The sequence below is a fragment of the Phoenix dactylifera genome, chromosome 12, assembly GCF_009389715.1.
Source record: "Phoenix dactylifera cultivar Barhee BC4 chromosome 12, palm_55x_up_171113_PBpolish2nd_filt_p, whole genome shotgun sequence".
NCBI classification, from domain to species: Eukaryota; Viridiplantae; Streptophyta; class Magnoliopsida; order Arecales; family Arecaceae; genus Phoenix; species Phoenix dactylifera.
Window position 1 is genome coordinate 2,274,169 of NC_052403.1, and position 21,443 is coordinate 2,295,611.

Genomic DNA, 21,443 nt, shown 5'->3' on the forward strand with positions numbered 1-21,443 from the left:
CTTGGATGCTTTAATGTAGTGTATCAAGACACATTAAGGACAACCACAAAGGGCTCGTTTGGTTCGCGGGAAAAGAAGGGGGGAAAGTGTGGTCAACGGGAAAGTAATGAGATGCCTATTGTTTGGTTGGAGTTTTCAAAGGAGAGAGAAGGGAAAGTTATATTCCCATGGGAATGTGATTCCCACATTTCATGGGAAAGTCTTTCCCATGAGAAACATGGGAAAGTTACTTTCCCATGAGGCGGGAATCACTCCATTTTTACTTTTTCCCAAAAAGTCCCTTCAGCATTAAAGAAGCATTAAAGAGGCATTAAAAATCTAATTTTTATTAAGGGCATAATAGGAATTATATATAACTTTCCTAGGAAAGTGGATGGCCAACCAAACATAAGCACCTTGGAAATTTGTAACTTTCCCATGGTCAACCAAATATGCCAAAAATACTTTCCTAGGCATCCTCTTCCTAGGAATTTGTTTCCCAGGAATCATATTCCTAGGAAGGAAAATGCTTCCCGCGAACCAAACGAGCCCAAATAGTGCGGTTAGGGCTTGCTGCGGAGAATCACCAAGTTTGCACCAGTAGGGGAAAAAAGAAAGGAAAATATGATTAAAGAGTCAGCAAACATTAGATTAAATCAAATATCAGATACAATACCTTCTCTTCATCATAGAGTTTCTTTTCCCATGCTAGCTAGCATCTTATCTAGAGTGGTAGCATGAGTTTCCCATTCATCATTATCAAAATCATCCTTCCCATCATCAGGGTCAGCCATGCCCTTAATTGAGCGATTCCATGTGATAACTCGCATAACTCTTGCAGAATGATCAATATGTCCTGAAAGAGATACGTAAAGCATCATCAAAACATGCATGCTAGAAGAGATGATTTATCGCATAACTCAAAGAAAATATTTAATCATATTACTGAAATCGATATATTAAAGAACAAAAGAAAAAGATATTTTACACAACTAACATAACGTGTTAACGATGTACTGCTATCACATGCTGTTCCCATGTTTCCCATATCAAAACAAAGCATGAATTCTAGTTGTTACAATATGAGCAAAATGGGCCAGTACTATTAAAGGCTAACATGATATAGGACTATGTCATGATGAATGCCCATGTCATGTGGTATAAACACAAATGCACACAACCGCACACATGCATACATATTTTTTATCTTATATCAATTTAAAATTTTCATACAGTGCAAGGACAAGTTTAGAACTAGCAAATGTAGTTTTAAGAGATATGTAGAAATTTTACATCATGAACCAGCGAGATACATGTGCTGAATGTTGCTTAACATTGCTCTGTATAATTTCGAGCCACACATACATACATATTTCTATACAAATCAATTTAAAATTTTCATACTGTGCAAGGACAAGTTTAGAAGAAACAAATATAGTTTTACAAGATATATAGAAATTTTACGTTATGAACCACTGTAGATACATGTGTTGAATGTTGTTTAACATTTGCCGACTAAGGGCCAGAATGGTAAAAAATCATACATACGCCATACATACATAATACATACATATATACATACACACAAATATACATATATAAAATGCACATACATAAATATGCATATAAGTTGACACATAAATACATATATATGTACATACATATGTACACAGATACATAGAAAAAGTCTCCAATAGGTTAAGTTCTTAACCTCCCAATTCAAGGATGGTGTATAATGTGCTGAAGACCTAGAGGGACAGTACATACTATCAGTATAATATGGTAAGTAATGGCACTTTATGCATATTGTAGACTATAGCATTTTATCATGCCTTAAATTTATAAAGATAGTACGATGCAACAAGTAATTAAGAAACTAAGTGGATGGATTTACGATTGGCATCTTAACTAATAATAAGCTGTTGGTACTTCTTCAATGCTGTCCTATAACTGAAACCTACAAAGGGAGTATTCTCAAGCCCACCTAGCAAAATATAAAATAGTTGAATTTCAAGAGCATAAGTAGACTACTTAAGTATTGTAAAACAACATCTTTAAAAAAAAAATGAGTCAAATTGGTTTTTTAAGATACTAGTCATGATCTAAACACATGATTTGAAAATCTATTTCTAACATAGCTTTGGCAATTTTTAAGAAAATTAATCAAGGATTTTATTAACCTCTATGACTTTAGTTCAAACTAAATATTTGAACATCAAACTAACAAAAATAGTCATAAACCAGAACATAAATATCATGAATATGTTAATACCAAAAAACTACTCAACATAGAAGTAATATTTGAAAATTTCAGTTTTATAATTTGTAAGTTATCATAGCAAATAGCGTGCTAACTATGGATGAAATCTAATGATACTAAATAAGAATGCATAACATGAGGTATGAGGATTAGAGAAGGTTTGGCTATAGAAAGTGGAACCAACTTACGTCGAAGGGTCAAAAAAAAAGAGAAGAACTAAAATAAACCAGCTGGAAACGCAAACTTTTTTCACACAAGGACGTCACTTGCTTTCCATGCATGCATCCTATTACAAGAAAACTGCTGGGCCCCCCAGCCTGCCGCGAGAGGGAATCTTCTTATTCTTGAAAATAAAAGTCAAAAACAAGAAAGAAATTGAGATTAGAATAATCTTAATAATCTGAATAATGAGATTCATTTCTTCCTCTTGACCTTGTTTTTTTGACACCAGTAATGGAGACTGTTTTATCTTGTGCTATAGAGACCGTTTTGTTTTTTATTATCTTTTCAGAGATAAGAAAGTTATAGCAAAAACAGGGATAACTTGAGACCCCTAGATCCTTAACGTTCCTTGAATGTCGCTTCTCGTTTCAGTTTAAGTGAAATAGCATGCATGGGGGTATTGTTGTCGTAGAATATGGAAAGCTTGCAGCTGAGGCTTATGGTTCTTTGATGACTACCGCAGTCAGTATAATTATTTCAAATGGTCGTCTCTCTCTTTATCATGTAAATAATAAGCAATGGTATGCATTCATCGAGGAGTTCAATTGCATGTTGTATTTTATTGCTTCAATTGTCTTCTTTCAAGAAAGCATGTTTAATAAAGTCGGTTTTCATGGAGGAATTTCCTTCTAAGGGCACGATTGGAATTGGAACGGAGGACGCGTGGCAACTCCTTTTTATAAAACAAATCATAACAGGGAGCCTCAACTCTCCCTGTCTCTCTCTCTCAGAGAGAGAGAGAGAGAGAGAGAGAGAGAGGGAGAGTTGAGGCTCCCTGTTGAGAGAGAGAGAGAGAGAGAGAGAGGGAGAGTTGAGGCTCCCTGTTGAGAGAGAGAGAGAGAGAGAGAGAGGGAGAATTGAGGCTCCCTGTTGAGAGAGAGAGAGAGAGAGGGAGAGTTGAGGCTCCCTGTTGAGAGAGAGAGAGAGGGAGAGTTGAGGCTCCCTGTTGAGAGAGAGGGTCAACTCTCCCTCTCTCTCTCTCTCTCTCTCTCTCTCTCTCTCTCTCTCTATATATATATATATATATATGTATGTACCGTAATTTGCCGTCAACATCGCCCTCGCAAAGACCGAAATGGCCATGATCTCGTACGCCATCCGTGGGCCAGAAAAGTAATTTCCCGAATTTTAAACCCTATAAGCAGCTTGCTTAATTAGCTACTACCACAGCAAGCGCTCACTTCTCGTCCCAGCTGGAATCGAGCGAATATATGCCAGGGTTTCCCACTTCCCAGACCAACGAAACCTCTCCCATGGACGCCTCCACGAACACCACCACCACCACGACCATCGGCTTCTCTCCCCAGTCACAACCCCGAGATAACAACATCTTCTCTCCTCTTCCTCCTCCCCCAACCCTGGCCGCCGCTCCGCCGCTCCTCCACTGGCCCGCGACCAACGACACCTCCGATGGTGGCGGCTTCTCTTCCGGGAGTCCCCTCCCTTCCCGGGGCTTTGTCTCATACCCTCCCACCACGGCCATCCCGAAGAAGCCGAGAACCCCTCGAAGAAAACCGGATGCTGCCTCCACCTCCACCGCCACCCTCCCGAACACCCCTCGACCCTGCGCCGTGTGCGGCAGGCGCTTCTCCTCGCCGAAGGCTCTCTATGGCCACATGCGCAGCCACCCGGAGCGCTCGTGGCGTGGCATCGAGCCCCCACCCGACTTCGGCCGCCCGTCATCTCCTGCGGCGGACCACTTCTCCGACGAGGAGCGCCAAGCAGCCACCATCCTTATCATGCTAGCCAACGGCCCCCCGAGGGATGACCAGGTAAACTAAAATCCACGGGATCTAAATAATCATAATTGTCTAAATTTCTTTTTATGCGGTAATTGTGTACTTGGATCCATTGGAATAATCTGAATACTGAGATTCATTTCTTCCTCTTGATGTTGTTTATGACAGACTGTTTTGTTTGCTGCGCTGAGTTTTTCATTATCTTTTCAGAGATAAGAAAGTTAGAGCAATCTTTTGAGTGAATTACATAATATCTATTTAGATAGAATGAGATAAATATTAGGCGCGCAACATTTTAATCTACAGTTAATTTGGTCATGATAATATCATATTTAAACAACTTACTGACAGTTGGAGACCTACGGTCGATGAAGGCTAACATGTCAGAAACTGATTTCTGAAAACTTGCGATGGGTGTTTTAGGGCCTCGCATGATTCCATCTTCAAAATGGACGAACCTAGTTCATCATCATACACCAAATAAGGTAGTAACATCATGGATGATTACTGCCCTCCCTTCCCGGGGACTTTGTCTCCTACCCTCCCACCACGGCCACCCCGAAGAAGCCGAGAACCCCTCGAAAGAAACCGGATGCTGCCTCCACCTCCACCGCCACCCCCCCCCCCCCCCCCCCCCCCCCCCCCCCCGCCCCCGCCCCCGAACACCACTCCACCCTGCGCCGTGTGCAGCAGGCGCTTCTCCTCGCGGAAGGCTCTCTGTGGCCAAATGACCGGAGCGCTCGTGGCGTGGCATCGAGCCCCCACCCGACTTCCGCCGCCCGTCATCTCCTGCGGCGGACCAAGTCTCCGACGTGGAGTACCAAGTAGCCACCAGCCTCATCATCCTAGCCATCGGCCCCCCAAGGGATGACCCTGTAAACTAAAATCCATGAAATCTAAATAATCATAATTGTCTAAATGTCTTTTTATGCGGTAATTGTCTACTGGATTCATAGAATAATCTGAATAGTGAGATTCATTTCTTCATCTTGACCTTGTTTCTGACACCAGTGGTGGAGACTGTTTTGTCTTGTGCTAGAGACCGTTGAGTTTTTTTATTATCTTTTCAGAGATAAGAAAGTTACAACAACCTTTTGAGTGGATTACATAATATCTATTTGGACAGAATGTGATATATATTAGGCGCGCCAATATTCCTTAATTTGGTCATGATAATATTATATTTGAATAACTTACTAATGCAAATCATTCCTTGAATGTCGCTTCTCGTTTCTCGTTTCAGTTTAAGTGAAATAGCATCCATGGGGGTATTGTTGTCATAGAATATGAAAAGTTTGCAGCCAAGGCTTATGGTTCTTTGATGACGACCACATTCAGTATAATTATTTCAAATAGTTGTCTCTCTCTCTATCATGTAAATAATGAGCAATGGTTAATGAAGTCGGTTTCCTCTATCAAACTATATTCCTACGACCATTATGGGATGGGTACGTAGGAAGCTTCGCAGTGGGCCCCGTCACCGAGCCGTCAGATTTCCCGCGCGTGCAACCTTCCCCCTTTCCCATCTTCGTGGGTTCAATTCAGATAACCATTTTTTTTCCTATCAATTTTTTTATAGTGGATAATCTCTCCTTTTCTCAACATGTTGGATCACCTGTCTATTATACCACCATACCTCGGTAACTTATAACTATAAGTAAAAAATAAATTAGAGCAATTAGATATTTATAAAACAGAGCCTCAACTCTCTCTCTCTCTCTCTCTCTCTCTCTCTCTCTCTCTCTCTCTCTCTATATATATATATATATATATATATATGTACAAAAAATAGGGATATTATTTTACGTGGATTTGCGGTCTACCCCGCAAGTTGCCTCACCGACCGGTGATCCGATTCCCGGCCTCCCAAAGACCGAAATGACCGGTGATCCGTGGGCAGCAACCTACCCAATCGCTTTGGCCCCCTTAACCTGGGTTAAAAAATAACGAAAGGAAATTAACCCCGAACCCAGGTTCTAGCAGTCACTCTCGCCTCTCGTCCCCAGTCCACCCTTTTATGGAACGTGGGATCATCAAGCGATCTCCTTTAAGAAAAAACCAGCACGGTGGGAAAAGAATGTTGGAGTGATAAGGCCATCCACAGATCTACTTTCTAATGGAATATATAAGCACTCAAAAGAATTTCAAACTATAAAAGGGTGCAATTTTAATGTGATGGTTGGTGTGAGCCACTGTCTCATTTTGAAGCAAGCTTAGAACCGTATGTAACACAAGGAACGGCATATTCTACCTCGAGCCTTAAAATAAGCATCTCCATCACCACCCCTATCCTTATCAATAATTTTTTTTTTCTTAAATAATAGAAGAACACTGCAGAGATGGAAAAATAGTTTCATCTATAGTGTCAACTGAATACATCGGATTAGAGCAAGAAACACAAGCTGAAAACAAATAAGGGGAAAGACACTCCAAAAGACCCCATCGAAAAGATCACCAACTCCCACTCATCCCACAGAAATGAGAGGATCTGTCTCCGAAGGAGCCATCTTGCCATCATCACCGGTGCACAGAATCTCTTCCAAATCAGCCGTGTTCCTGCCCTCTTGATTAGGAGCTGGAATAGCATTCCATTGCCATTGCCATTAGAATCATTAGTCATGGGAAGGGTAGCAGAAGAAGAAGAAGAAGAAGAATTAGCAGCCTTTGTCAGCTCTTTAGCTCTCTCCACCTCCACCGCCCAATCCGTCGCAATGAGCACATACGCCATTAACGTCGCACGTACATGATGCCTGCGCCGCAAACAAGCCCAACCACAGGCCGGCGAAGCCCATGCCGGCGACAAACCCCATGAGAATGGCGCCCGGCATCCCAGCCAGGCAGAATGAGCCCAAATTGATATTAGCCTCAGTGCTGGCCCTTGCACTCCCCCTCAGCACACCGCACCCGGTGGTCTGCGGGCAGTTCCTGAGGTCGTAGAGTCCGACATCCGGCAGGGCCGCTGCCGTCAGCTCCAAAATGACCATCATTTTTATATAACCCAATTTTTGATTATTATTATTATTATTGGGGTCAAATATATCCTGGTACAATATTCTTGATTGGTGGCAAGCATTCCCAAGTCTGCCACTGTTGCTGGAAATTGGACCCGGGGGCCGCCGCGAAGCCGGGGGAGGAGGAGCTCCGCTGCAGGGACGGTGGTCGGCGGCGCGCCGACTGGTGGCGTCCTCCTGAAGGGGTGCAAGTCCGCCGCAGGAACGGTGGTCGACGGTGCGCTGGCTGGTGGCGTCCTCCTGGGGGGCGCAAGTCCTGCAAAAAGCCGGTGGCCGGGCTTCCCGGCGCCGGCCCTCCGATGCTTAAGTCAGAGGGGGCAGATATGTGGAGAGAGCAAGGAAGGGAGTATGTGGAGAAGACAGAGAGAATATTTGGATAAGATGAAGAGGATTTGTTTCCTCAATTGTGTCTGTGCCGTTTACTTCTTTCCACCCGGTCTAGGAGGGTTCTGTTGGGGGTTTTTTTCTCCCTTCCCCCCAGGTTTCCTTTTATAGAAGGATTTTTGTTACCTGGGAGGTGACAGGAGGTTTGTCCTGTTTTGTAATAATTGGGCACGATTTGGCCCATTAATGGCGTAGTGGGGAACGGGACCGAATCAGACCGGAACCAGGGAGTTGTCACGGTTGATCGGACCTGTTGGAGTGGTTGAACTGCCGGCCGTGGTGGGCCTGGGGTCCGTGGATGGTAAGTGCATTTATTACCGAATGAACCGGCGGTCAGGGAGGGCCATACGCTCTGATGGTTCAGTGATCCGGAGATCGTCTTGGGCCGTGTTCATTAAATGACTGAGTGCATTGGAGACTTGAGGGAGTCTCATCATTAATGGCAGGTCGTGCCGAATACCTGCAGAGATCTTATGCCTTGATGGCTTGGAGATAGTGGCAGGTTGTAGTAGAGTCGCGTGTATAGCCGCCAGACCTTTCGAGAAAGCTAGGCGGGGAGGAGTATTAGTTAAGGCATCGGCTCGGCAAGGGTGCCGAGCCGAGCTGGTCGCCCAGAGGGGCGCCCTGTGGCGGGGTTGCTTCTAGTACTTCTGGTCGACGCCCTTTGGGCGAGCACCTTCTAGCCGAGCGCCTCTATTTGGCGCTTTTTGTCTCTGGTCGGCGCTTCCTAGTTCGAGCGCTTCTCTGGTCGGCGTCTTCTGGTCGGCTCTTTCTAGCCGAGCATCCCTACTTGGTTATTTTGGTTGGGCGCCTCTTGGCGCTCTCTCTGGTCGGCGTCCTTTAGTCGAGCGCCTTTCCGGTCGGCGTTCTCTAGCCGAGCGCCTCCGTGGCGGTGTGACTTGGGATTTTTCCCCCAACACTACCCCCCGACTTCCGAGTTCCAGTTGGCTAACAGCTGGAGCGTGGGAAGTAGCTTCAGTTGGGTCATTACGGATTCCGAAAATTTTAATTTGTTGCGCGTTTTGAATTATCGAGCGCTTTGAGGTGCCTTTAATAGGCGGCGTCTCTCCTTTCCCGAAAAGTCTCATTATTGGGACACTTTTTGCGAAGCGTCCTCGCGTCGTGGGCTCATGATGGGGCCGCACGATCCGATGGGGCGCTTCGGCGTCCGAAGCGCTAGCCCTAATTAAATGCGTCGTTCTGTCTTTTGGACCGACACGCGTCGCCATCTAAACAGGATACAGCGTTTTTCTCGCTGATCCGGGCCGTTGGGGAGGTTTATTTAAACTCTCCCCTGGCCCTCTGTCCTCTTTCTATTGCCTTCTGCTTCTAGCTTTCTTCCTCTCAGCCTCTCTCGGTCCAAAGTTTTATTCTCCGGCGTTTTCCCCAGGTCGTCCTTTTTTTCTTTCTTAATCCCTTTCTTCCCTCACAATGGGTGCTCTTCCCAGTGAAGTCGAGTCTACCATGGGCGTCCTGGAGGTCGAAATGATCGAAGAGTGGTTTTTTCCTCTTCACGGGTTCCGTTTGGAGCCCGCCAGGCGAAGGGATTGGATAACCGATCCTCCGGTAGGCCGGATCGGAGTGCACCTGGAATCGCTCTGGGCCGGCCTCCGGTTTCCTCTTCACGGTTTCGTGAATGAGTTGCTTACGGTATGCCAGTTGGTTCCGGCGCAAGTCACTCCGAATGCCTGGAGGACAGTGATAGGTTTCCTGTCACTGTGCTTGCTGCAGGGGATTCCGACCTCTGTCAACGTTTTCCGGCGACTTTTTATCTTTAAGTCGAATCCGGGAGACGGAGAGTGGCTTTATATCGCCCTTCGGGCGGGTCGGCCGCTCTTTCATGGTGCCCCTCGTCCATTCACGACTGGAAGAAGAAATTCTTCTTTCTGGGTTCTGAACGGTCCTGGGGGTTTGACCCCAGGTGGGGGCCGGCCCAGCTCAAGTCCATCAACAAACCCCCCAGACTTTCTCCACGTGAGCAGGGGATCCTCGACGCCATCCGCAGCCTCGGGGACAGCATCTTATTGAACGGCCTCATATGTGAGGACGCTTTGGTGAACGTGGGCTTGAGCTCGGCGCGTCCCCACGGTAAGAGCAATTACAAGGTGTATTTATTTCCTTACTGTTCTAACGTTCTAATCCTTTTTGCCTTTGCAGACATCGCAAAGATGGTGACGAAAAGCGAAGTCCTCTACGCCCGCTTCCAGAAGAGGGCAGCCGAGCTCTCGGGCGAGCCCACCGAGCCGAGAAAGAAACAGAAGGTCTCGGCGACCCCAGCGACCCCGGCGACGACGGTGGCCGAGGGGGGTCCTTCTCGCCCCGTGCATCCTGACGCGGGCCTTTCTCGCCCCGCGCACCCCGACGCGGGCCCTTCTCGTCCCGCGCACCCCGACGTTGGTCGGAGGGAGAGCGCGGACTCCAGGGGCACGGGCTCCCGGGGAGCTTCGGCAGTGCTCCCCTGCCCTGTGCCCTTGGCACAAGTTCCTGGTCGGCCGGATGCTCCAGTCGCCGACCAGGGGAGGAGTCCTGCGGGTCCCGCGCTCGCGCGCCCCGCTTCGGCGATGCGGCAGTCAGATCGGCCGCTTGTCCGCCCCCAGCCTTCCAGCTCCAAGCTAGGGAGCGGTCAGGGGGCCTCGGGGTCGGCTCCATCCAGGTCAGCTGATGCTGACCTTCCGGGCCCATCAGGCTCGGGGGAACGGGTGCCCCTTGCACCCGTCTGGGCAGTATACGAGGGCGATTCGGCCCTCGACAATCCTCGAGTGGCGCGCGAGGTTTTTCGGGTCGCGCTGCTCCCGGCCGACCGGGCCAGGATCCAAGCCATGAGCTACAATGCTTTCATGGACGCTGCCCGCTGCAACGCCGTCCGGGTAAGTAAAATTTTTCATCTGTAATTTGTAAAAATTTTACTCGTAGCGCCTTATGTTTTTCCTTTCGTCTCTTTTTACAGCATTTACACGATACGGAAATGCTGATGCACATAGTCCACGACTACCGGGAGAAGGCCCGGAGGTGCCAGCGTAGTTACGATGAGGCCCAGGCGAGGTACTTGGCCGCCGAGGCGAGGTACCAGGCCTCCGAGGCCGAACGTCAGGTGCTCCAAGAAAGAATTGGAGCATCCGAGGAAAGAACTCGAGCTCTGACCGCCGAGCTCGATGAAGAAAAGGGCGCGCATACCCTGGCAAGGTCCGAACTGCGCGCCGCGGAAGCTCGTCTAGCCGCGGCTGAGCTGGCATTGGCCTCCCAGGAGCAGGAGGTGGGGAATGCCCGCCTCCGACATTCAGAGCTCGAGCGGGAAATAAGAACCCTCGAGCAGAAGGCCGCATACCACGAGGCTCGGGAGCTCGAGGCTCGGGAGCAAGCTCAGAGCGCGGTGGCGCTCTTTCGCGAGTCGGAGGAGTTCCGCGACCTCCTAGCAGAGGAGGGGGTGAACGGGCTGATCCAAGGCTTCCGGGATTTCCGTAACCAATTGCGGCGGCTCCTCCCGAATTTTGACGTGGACCTGCTCCAACCGGGAGCAGGGGTCGAGAGGGGTGATGCGGACGAGGCGATCCCCGAAGTCACCGAGGTCGCCTCCGAGGTTGCTCCTGCTGCTGCCGAGGCCGCCGAAGAGGCCCCGACTGCCGAGCCCGCCACTCCTGGTGCTGCTGGAGCCGAAGTAGTCGAGCTCGAGATTTGATGTAATTTTTGTTATGTTTCGTAAAGTCGGGATGGCCCCCCATACTTGTAAGGGCCAAACCCGAATTTTTGTACTTAGCCTACGGGCCCTTTTTGAAATGAATATACTTTTTTGGAAACTCGTCTGTTGTAGTCCAAGTTTTTCTGCTCGGATCCATTTTAGGTTCCGAGGATATGGGCTCTAGGGCCTCAGCTTTACCCGCCACAGGGTTTGGTTTTAGGTTCGGCTTGCCGAGCTCCATGGCTCGGTCCTTCGACCAGTGGTATAGCAACGCTTGTGCTTAAGGGATTTGGGCTCGGAGAGTCTTTCCGAGCCTAGCCCAGAATTCGACCAAACCCTAAGGCGGTCACTGGGACTTAGCTAAAAAGCAAAGTTAGTAAACTTTGGGTCCGAGCCCCACATTGCCGGGGCGGGTCGGATTCTTTTCCAATGAATGGGTTGAATACTCGTCAGCTCGTGACGGGGATTCACCGGGCTTAGTATAATAATGTGCTGGTGTCGTGAGCACTTCTTCGCCGAGGCGATTAAAAATGTTCTGCTCGGAGTCCACTCTTTGGGGACATCGGCAGAGAGAAATCCAAAAGCAGAATAGATAATGTAAAAACATTAAATAAATGGGTACCTTGTACCGTGTGCGTCCTTGCACCGAGGCGACTGAAGACGCTTCTCTGCTCGGACTCCGTTCTTTGGGGACGTCGGCAGAGAAATCCAAGAATAGAATAGACAATATAGAGACATTAATGTAGAAACATTAAGTAAATGGGTACCTTGTACCGTGTGCGTCCTTGCGCCGAGGCGACTGAAGACGCTTCTCTGCTCGGACTCCGTTCTTTGGGGACGTCGGCAGAGAAATCCAAGAATAGAATAGACAATATAGAGACAATGTAGAAACATTAAGTAAATGGGTACCTTGTACCGTGTGCGTCCTGGCGCCAAGGCGGCTGCAGACGCTTCCCTGCTCGGCCTTCGTTCTTTGGGGACGTCGGCAGAGAAATCTAGGAATAGAATAGACAATATAGGGACATTAATGTAGAAACATTAAGTAAATGGGTACCTTGTACCGTGTGCGTCCTGGCGCCGAGGCGACTGAAGACGCTTCTCTGCTCGGACTCCGTTTTTTGGGGACGTCGGCAGAGAAATCCGGCGATGGAGAACGAGCCGAGCTCGTTGGCTGAAGCTGGTAGAGAACGAGCCGAGCTCGTTTGGCCAATAAAGACCACATCCCAACGTATCGGGGCATCCCGATGAATCGGGGCATCTCGACGTCTCGAGGCATCCCGGCCGAGGTCGGGGTAGGAGAACGAGCCGAGCTCGTTGGTTGATGGAGCACGAGCCGAGCTCGTCGGTGGAAACCGATAGAGAACGAGCCGAGCTCGTCTGGTTAGAGAGGACCGGAACTCATATCTCGACGTCTCGAGCTTCCGGGTAACCGGGGCATCCCGACGTCTCGGGGCATCCTGACCGTGGCCAGGGTAGGAGAACGAGCCGAGCTCGTTGGTTGATGGAGCACGAGCCGAGCTCGTCGGTGGAAGCCGATGGAGAACGAGCCGAGCTCGTCTGGTCAGAGAGGACCAGAACTCATATCTCGACGTCTCGAGCTTCCTGGTAACCGGGGCATCCCGACGTCTCGGGGCATCCTGACCGTGGCCAGGGTAGGAGAACGAGCCGAGCTCGTTGGTTGATGGAGCACGAGCCGAGCTCGTCGGTGGAAGCCGATGGAGAACGAGCCGAGCTCGTCTGGTCAGAGAGAACCGGAACTCATATCTCGACGTCTCGAGCTTCCCGGTAACCGGGGCATCCCGACGTCTCGGGGCATCCTGACCGTGGCCAGGGTAGGAGAACGAGCCGAGCTCGTTGGTTGATGGAGCACGAGCCGAGCTCGTCTGGTCAGAGAGGACCGGAACTCATATCTCGACGTCTCGAGCTTCCCGGTAACCGGGGCATCCCGACGTCTCGGGGCATCCTGACCGTGGCCAGGGTAGGAGAACGAGCCGAGCTCGTCGGTGGAAGCCGATGGAGAACGAGCCGAGCTCGTCTGGTCAGAGAGGACCGCAACTCATATCTCGACGTCTCGAGCTTCCCTATAGCCGGGGCATCCCGACGTCTCGGGGCATCCTGACCGTGGCCAGGGTAGGAGAACGAGCCGAGCTCGTTAGTTGATGGAGCACGAGCCGAGCTCGTCGGTGGAAGCCGATGGAGAACGAGCCGAGCTCGTCTGGTCAGAGAGGACCAGAACTCATATCTCGACGTCTCGAGCTTCCCGGTAACCGGGGCATCCCGACGTCTCGGGGCATCCTGATTGTGGCCAGGGTAGGAGAACGAGCCGAGCTCGTTGGTTGATGGAGCACGAGCCGAGCTCGTCGGTGGAAGCCGATGGAGAACGAGCCGAGCTCGTCTGGTCAGAGAGGACCGGAACTCATATCTCGACGTCTCGAGCTTCCCGGTAACCGGGGCATCCCGACGTCTCGGGGCATCCTGACCGTGGCCAGGGTAGGAGAACGAGCCGAGCTCGTTGGTTGATGGAGCACGAGCCGAGCTCGTCGGTGGAAGCCGATGGAGAACGAGCCGAGCTCGTCTGGTCAGAGAGGACCGCAACTCATATCTCGACGTCTCGAGCTTCCCTATAGCCGGGGCATCCCGACGTCTCGGGGCATCCCGACAGATCGGGGCATCTCGACGTCTCGAGGCGTCCTGACCGTGGTCAGGGTAGGAGAACGAGCCGAGCTCGTTGGTCGACGGGGAGCGCATCACAAACTCACGAACCGTCTTCAGGGAGTCCACATAGGTACTCTATCATCCCGAGATATCGGGGCATCCCAACCGTGGTCAGGGGAGGAGAAATAAACCTGGGACCATGAGATAACCAGGAAAATCGGTGAGCTTGAAATGAATATGCAGACCATAAGTTTATTATGAAATGAAATTCATAGAATGAAATTCAATAGTTGTTGGGATGCCCCTGGGTTGCAAGCTTTGGACGGCGGTAGCCAAGGCTTGCACTTGTTGCACCAGGGCATCAAACTGCTCCGGCCGAACTTGATGAACTGACTCAGCCGGAGGTGGTGAGTTCCGGACGGAATGCTCAGGACTGGGTGGAGGACGTCGAGAGGCGTTAGAGGCCCCTTTGCTTCTTAGCTTCATGGCAGCGAACTCGGGCCCTTCCTCTAGCGCCAACTGTTGCTGGAAATTGGACCCGGGGGCCGCCGCGAAGCCGGGGGAGGAGGAGCTCCGCTGCAGGGACGGTGGTCGGCGGCGCGCCGACTGGTGGCGTCCTCCTGAAGGGGTGCAAGTCCGCCGCAGGAACGGTGGTCGACGGTGCGCCGGCTGGTGGCGTCCTCCTGGGGGGCGCAAGTCCTGCAAAAAGCCGGTGGCCGGGCTCCCCGGCGCCGGCCCTCCGATGCTTAAGTCAGAGGGGGCAGATATGTGGAGAGAGCAAGGAAGGGAGTATGTGGAGAAGACAGAGAGAATATTTGAATAAGATGAAGAGGATTTGTTTCCTCAATTGTGTCTGTGCCGTTTACTTCTTCCCACCCGGTCTAGGAGGGTTCTGTTGGGGGTTTTTTTCTCCCTTTTCCCCCCAGGTTTCCTTTTATAGAAGGATTTTTGTTACCTGGGAGGTGACAGGAGGTTTGTCCTGTTTTGTAATAATTGGGCACGATTTGGCCCATTAATGGCGTAGTGGGGAACGGGACCGAATCAGACCGGAACCAGGGAGTTGTCACGGTTGATCGGACCTGTTGAAGTGGTTGAACCGTCGGCCGTGGTGGGCCTGGGGTCCGTGGATGGTAAGTGCATTTATTACCGAATGAACCGGCGGTCAGGGAGAGCCATACGCTCTGATGGTTTAGTGATCCGGAGATCGTCTTGGGCCGTGTTCATTAAATGACTGAGTGCATTGGAGACTTGAGGGAGTCTCATGCATTAATGGCAGGTCGTGCCGAATACCTGCGGAGATCTTATGCCTTGATGGCTTGGAGATAGTGGCAGGTTGTAGTAGAGTCGCGTGTATAGCCGCCAGACCTTTCGAGAAAGCTAGGCGGGGAGGAGTATTAGTTAAGGCATCGGCTCGGCAAGGGTGCCGAGCCGAGCTGGTCGCCCAGAGGGGCGCCCTGTGGCGGGGTTGCTTCTAGTACTTCTGGTCGACGCCCTTTGGGCGAGCACCTTCTAGCCGAGCGCCTCTATTTGGCACTTTTTGTCTCTGGTCGGCGCTTCCTAGTTCGAGCGCTTCTCTGGTCGGCGTCTTCTGGTCGGCTCTTTCTAGCCGAGCATCCCTACTTGGTTATTTTGGTTGGGCGCCTCTTGGCGCTCTCTCTGGTCGGCGTCCTTTAGTCGAGCGCCTTTCCGGTCGACGTTCTCTAGCCGAGCGCCTCCGTGGCGGTGTGACTTGGGGTTTTTCCCCCAACAGCCACCATTTTTATTACTGAAAGGAACAAAAATGAAAATAATTATTTTATATAAAAAATACATAATGCCTCAAACTTGGGGGCATGCCTAAATCTTGCTATGATTGGTCTTTGATTGGACACGTTGAGGTCCCTCGTCACTCAACCATGTTGGTGATGGAGAAAGAGAGAAGAGAGAGAGAGAGAGAGAGTCACATAATTTGACATAGGTTAGGCGCCCGAGAAAAGGGCACATCAATCAGATCTTCTTCCATGTGGTGTCACCCACTTTTAGAGGTGGGTTCCGTGCCATCACCTTTGATAAATGCCCTTTTACCGTATTCCCCGGCTCCCAAGTAACTCAGCTTCCCACTTTTCGCCTGCACGAAGTCCCATTCCCCTCCCCCCGCCCTCCTAATTCCCCAACCCTATTCGATCACCCTGTCCCAAAAAGAGAGACCTCGTAATCATTGAGTCCAGAAACGAGATTCCTCCTGCCAACGGTTTTTGTCCCCCCCCCCCCCCCCCCCCCCCCCTCCTTTTTTTTTCTCTCTCTCTCTCTCTCTCTCTCACTCTCTCTCACTCTCTCTCTCCCCCATCTATCATTAGTCAGCCTATAATTTTTGACCCAATAAATCATTCAAGTCGGATCAGATCTATATATAATCCGGACCCAACTTAAAAAATTCAGATCTGCATCGAATCCGAGTCCGATCAGTATAATGTAAACCACAAAAAACCACAAAATTGGTTCCACCCAATTTTGACATATTCAATAGATCCGCTTACAGCTAATTATAATCTCCCAGAAAGTTGCTGCCAACCAAATTTCCAAAACCAACAAGCCCTCCGCAAACATGTGAACCAACAAAGCCGTTGCCACCCAAATTCCCAATACCAACAAGCTCAAAAAATCTGTCTTCGAATTTTGCGACATGGATGATACTGAACCATGAGGCAATTAGCAGTTACAGATGCGGGACAAACATGTTTCAGCCCACATGCAGCAACCACACCCCAGATGATACCAAACCATGAGGCATTGATGCACACATGTTTTTTGTTGCATTTCCAGGGTTGTTGGTTAGTAAGGAGCAGTACTTAACTACAAGATGTAGACATGGAAGGAATTGGATGGTGATATGCATGAAAAAAGAATCCAGCTAAAACCAAGGCAAGCAAAACAATACAACCAGATGTCCAAATCCCAAACCACAAAAGATTGAAACAAAATGAACAACCAGTTCAACCATGCTCTCCCCCTTTCCTCACAGAACCCATCAATTCAGTCCATGGATTGTAGGGGGACGAAGCATCCAAGGGATGGATAAGATAGGCGAGGATTAGGGCCACCAGCATCAGCACATAGGCAATTCCTTGGTCAATCGACATCCCTACAGAGTAGCAAAGAAACAAATTATTCAACATCAACTTTAAAAAACCACCATATAGAATCCATTAAACTTCATCTCTGAGACTGCAGGTGCCTGACAAATGCCATATTGCCATCTATGATCTATATAAACCCCCAAATAAGGATAAATGCCTGATAATGACTTTCTTGACTGATGGTTGAAAGTACAGACTATAGATGCTTGCCTTTTGAATCCGGAATAACTGCAACCATATGATCATGGTGCATTGCAATAGGTGATGCACTGCAAATTGTCAACTCTTCATCAATGAAGGAAACTGTCTAAGGTCTATACAAGAACTTTTGATTCCTAGGGTCCTAAGGAAGCATAACAAGTTTTTTGCATGCAGAGAACACTAAATGAAAGATAATGAACAGAGACTTGGTTATAGTGATGTCTAAACATCATGAAAGAGCAGATGGTATGAATTTGAACTTCTATGATAACCTGCAAAGGAGAAACTAAAATACCTACTTTATACTGACATGTTACCAGCAGACCGAGAAATATTGAATAAAGGTTCCTCAGACTCCCAGTAGCTTGGAAATAAGTTGCAGTTTGATTTGGTTTAATATGTTGGAAATGGAGTTTGCTGGTTTCCCATCGAACTATATATTGTACCAGATTTAACAAGAAACTTTCAACAATTAAGGATGAATAGGAAAACATGTTGGTTTACATATTTCTAGAGAATGAGAAAAAAAGGGATAGAGAAAGTCTAGTAAAAGGAGATGACTTGAAGAATCAGTAATTGTGGTCTACAATCAACTTTTCATCCGATCGTCCCGAATCTGAATGGAAGAGAGAAATAAAGTAAATCCATGGAACAAGAAAGAAATAATAATAAAAGAAAAAGGAACGGAAAGAATTAAGGGTTAAGGAACCAGCTGTATATAGATGTTTACCTCAAATAGGGGAGGTGGAAGGACACGGGTCGGATCCCGGGATCCGGCGAGGGGAAACCGACGGCGCTCGGACAGGAGATTTAGGAGGAGGGAGAGGAGGATGAGAGGGCGATCGGGAGTGGTGTCCTTCGATGGTGGAATTGAAGGGAAGAAATAGAGGAAATGGAAGAAAACGGGCAGCGGAAGCTGCGGAACCGGTCAGTTTCCTCGCGTCGGCCTAGGCCCATATATTTCCGGGGAGAAGAAGGGGGAAGAAAGAGAGGAGGAATATCTACAGAAGGAAGGGGGAGATCTAGGTTTTCGAAGGAAGGACATACCTTGGGAAAACCGGAGAAGGGACGAAGCACGCCGAAGTCGCCGCCTCGCCGGACGCCGAAGAGATTCGCGGGCGCGCAGAAGGGGCCAAGGGGGAGATCAATCCGGGAAGGAAGGAAGAGATCCAGATCTAGGGTTCCTCTTCAGAGTCCAGTCTCCGCCTCAGCCGTTCGAAAATCGAAATGGCGAACTGAGAAGCGAAGAATCGCCAATTTCACATATAGTATGGGCTTTGGGCTCTGGCTAGCGGGCTGAATGCCTGCAGGCATGCCCCTGCGAGGGTGGGCTGCGGTCTGTGAGCCTGAGGTTCTAAATGGATTATGCATTGGATCTAGATTGGGTCGAGATTGGGTTGATCCGTTTCGATCCGAAAAATAAAACAGTCCAAATTTAAGATCCGATTCGACCTCACGAGTCCTAAAATTCGAATCGAGTTGGATCTCAGGTCAAATTAGAAAATTACTAAAAGAAAATGCAAATGATATTTGTAGATTAAGCCTGCTTACATCTCTTGTACCAAACCCTTTGAAGTGGATCTTCTCACTCCTGGGGGATTCGCTTCTGTCGCATGCTGGTTACTTTGAAGGAATAAATTCTTTCTTGCAACTTCACAAGGCAAGAAAATCAAGGACTAATTTGGGTAGCGTCCAGCGGACAAATTTGATGATGGCATTTCTAGCTCTGCTGTAAGTACCTGGAAAGATTAATTCAAGGTTGCGGATCCAAACCTCGTCCTGGTTTTATGCTTGTGAACTCAGAGATAAACATCAACCAGCCCAGCTTGCTAGAAGATGGGCATATAGCGAACAGAGAGCATTGGGAAGAGGTTTTCCCCAATAAGTGGAAAGAAATAAATGACGGCAGCATCCTGCTTTTAGTAAAGTAAAATAGTCTTGGCTCACTGGACCTTTTTCCCCTCATAAACAAACTAAACGAAAGATTTCTGTAGCATTGAGCGATATTCAGTAATCAATAGATGTTAACAATACCCATTTTTTACATTGACAGATCGTCCGAAATCCCTTCTCCAGGTCAAACAGAACAAGAAATAAACAGCAACAAATATAAATCGAGAACTTGAAAATATATAATACATAAAGATTGAATAATCATACAAGAAACTTCTTCAATGCTGAGCTAGTTAATCACCGTCCAGGGACTGGGAGACAGATCTTAACTTTTTATACATCTCAGAACATGCGAGAGCGAAGTCTGACACATTTCTGAAGAGCTCAGGCAGATGTGTCCTAAGAGTCCCGAGCGACTTCTCCCTCACCTGCTTGCACAGTCTTGCATAGGCTTCCTCCTCATCCTTTAGCTTGATCTCCAAAGCTTCTACTTCAAGCTTTCTTTCTGTCCCACGGTCCTGATTGGATCCTTCACCGCCCTCTGGATTGGCATCCTCACCTGATGCTGCCTTTTTCTCTGAATACTTGCGATACCAATCCTCAAAAGCTCGTTTCTTTCGCATAAACTCTTTGCGCAAATCCTCACATTTCTCTTTCATTTTCAGTTCGTCCTCCTGATGCACCACAATTGTACGTACAACTTCTGAAAAGCTATAAATAGCACTCCTGGCCAGCTCATCTGAGAGTTTCTCCAGCTGATCATTCCATGAATGCAGCAGGGCCTGGATAGGGGGTCGAGATGGCCGTGGTGGTGAAGACACCTTCTCCTTCAAGCTGCTCTCAATTGGAATGAGATTCAACTTTAACCAGCTATTGAGAGATTTGATGTAATCTTTCTGATTTTTCATGAGTTTTTCAATCTGTGAATGCCACTCTCTCACAACTCGCCAAAGCTGGGCGGTACATTCATGGTGCTCTTCGCTTGTTTCCTTGGGAGCAAATGAGATGTCAAATGCTCTGAGGTTTGCAACAATCTTATACTGGGTGCCATGATGCACATGCATTGTTTCCCACATATTCGCCATCCTGATTAAAATGCAATATTGAAAATTGAAGTATCAGAAGCTCATTGTATTTCAGCACAATTAGAGGGAGAAATCATCAAAACTGATATATATTAGAGTAAATATAAGGAGGCAACTTTTTTAACACAAGGACGTGACTTGCTTTCCATCCTATTAAAAGAAAACTGCTGGGTAATACTAGTGTTCGATACAAGGAACTTAAGAGACAAAATTAACAAACTATTTAACATTTGTACGGTTCTTCTCACAACGTCCGCCCCCCAAAAGCCCGCTGCGAGAGGGATTCTTCTTATTCTTAAAAAAAAAAGGTCGAAAACAAGAAAGAAATTGAAAATGTGTAAGACATTAAGGAAATATACAAACTACATGACAAGCCTATTTTACAATCAAACCACTTCCTCAGGGCCAGGATTAGTGTCAATATTATCCTTGAAATCAGGGGTTCATAATTGAGAGGTCCCAATTGTTGATAAGCTTGTCCTCATTATGCCAAATAATTGGAACATGAATTAACCTGATACTAATGTTAATTGGGCATGTGACACAAGTGCCAAGTATTCAAGTGTCCAGAAAAATCCAACATGGGAATTGGGAACCCTTTAAAAATCAGACACAGGGACATGTTTGTATCTTGTATAGAAGTTCCCAAAGAAGACGTGATGATACATGATTTGATCGTATGAAGTATTAAGGAGTGCCATTAAGTGTCCGAGCGTCCGTGTATCCAAAACATCCAAAAACCTAAAATTTGGGGTGCCCAGGTAACAGTATCCGGTGTTTATATCTTTAATATGAACAGTAATAACTCTTTGCTCTCCTCACCAGACAAATTTTGTAAGTTAATTTAGGTATTAGGCTAACCAACAAATATGGAGCATCTAATTTACTGAGTGCAAAAACAGGGACAACTTAAGACCTTTAGATCCTTAACATTCCTTGAACGTCGCTTCTCGTTTCATTTTAAGTGAAACAGCATGCATGGGGGTATTGTTGTCATAGAATATGGGAAGTTTGCAGCTAAGGCTTCTGGTTCTTTGATGACTACCACATTCAGTATAATTATTTCAAATGGTCGTCTCTCTCTCTCTCTCTATCATGTAAATAATGAGCAATGGCATGCATTCATCAAGGAGTTCAATAGCATCTTGAATTTACCAAGACTCAGAATGTTGTATTTTATTGCTTCAATTGGACTTCTTTCAAGAAAACATGTTTAATGAAG

General features: G+C 48.0%; 1 protein-coding gene across 2 annotated transcripts in view; it reads right to left on the bottom strand.

The window, feature by feature from the left end:
* Nucleotides 1-21,443, bottom strand: part of LOC103695745 (nitrate regulatory gene2 protein-like) — a 40,600-nt gene that overhangs the window by 3,441 nt on the left and 15,716 nt on the right. Inside the window, exon 4 of one of the 2 annotated variants that reach the window (XM_039132283.1) lies at nt 19,430-20,222. In XM_039132283.1, coding sequence (XP_038988211.1) covers nt 19,430-20,222 — 793 coding nt within the window. Of the gene's footprint in view, nt 1-19,217; nt 20,223-21,443 lie in introns of those variants that run through there. The other variant, XM_008777150.3, reaches the window with a different exon arrangement.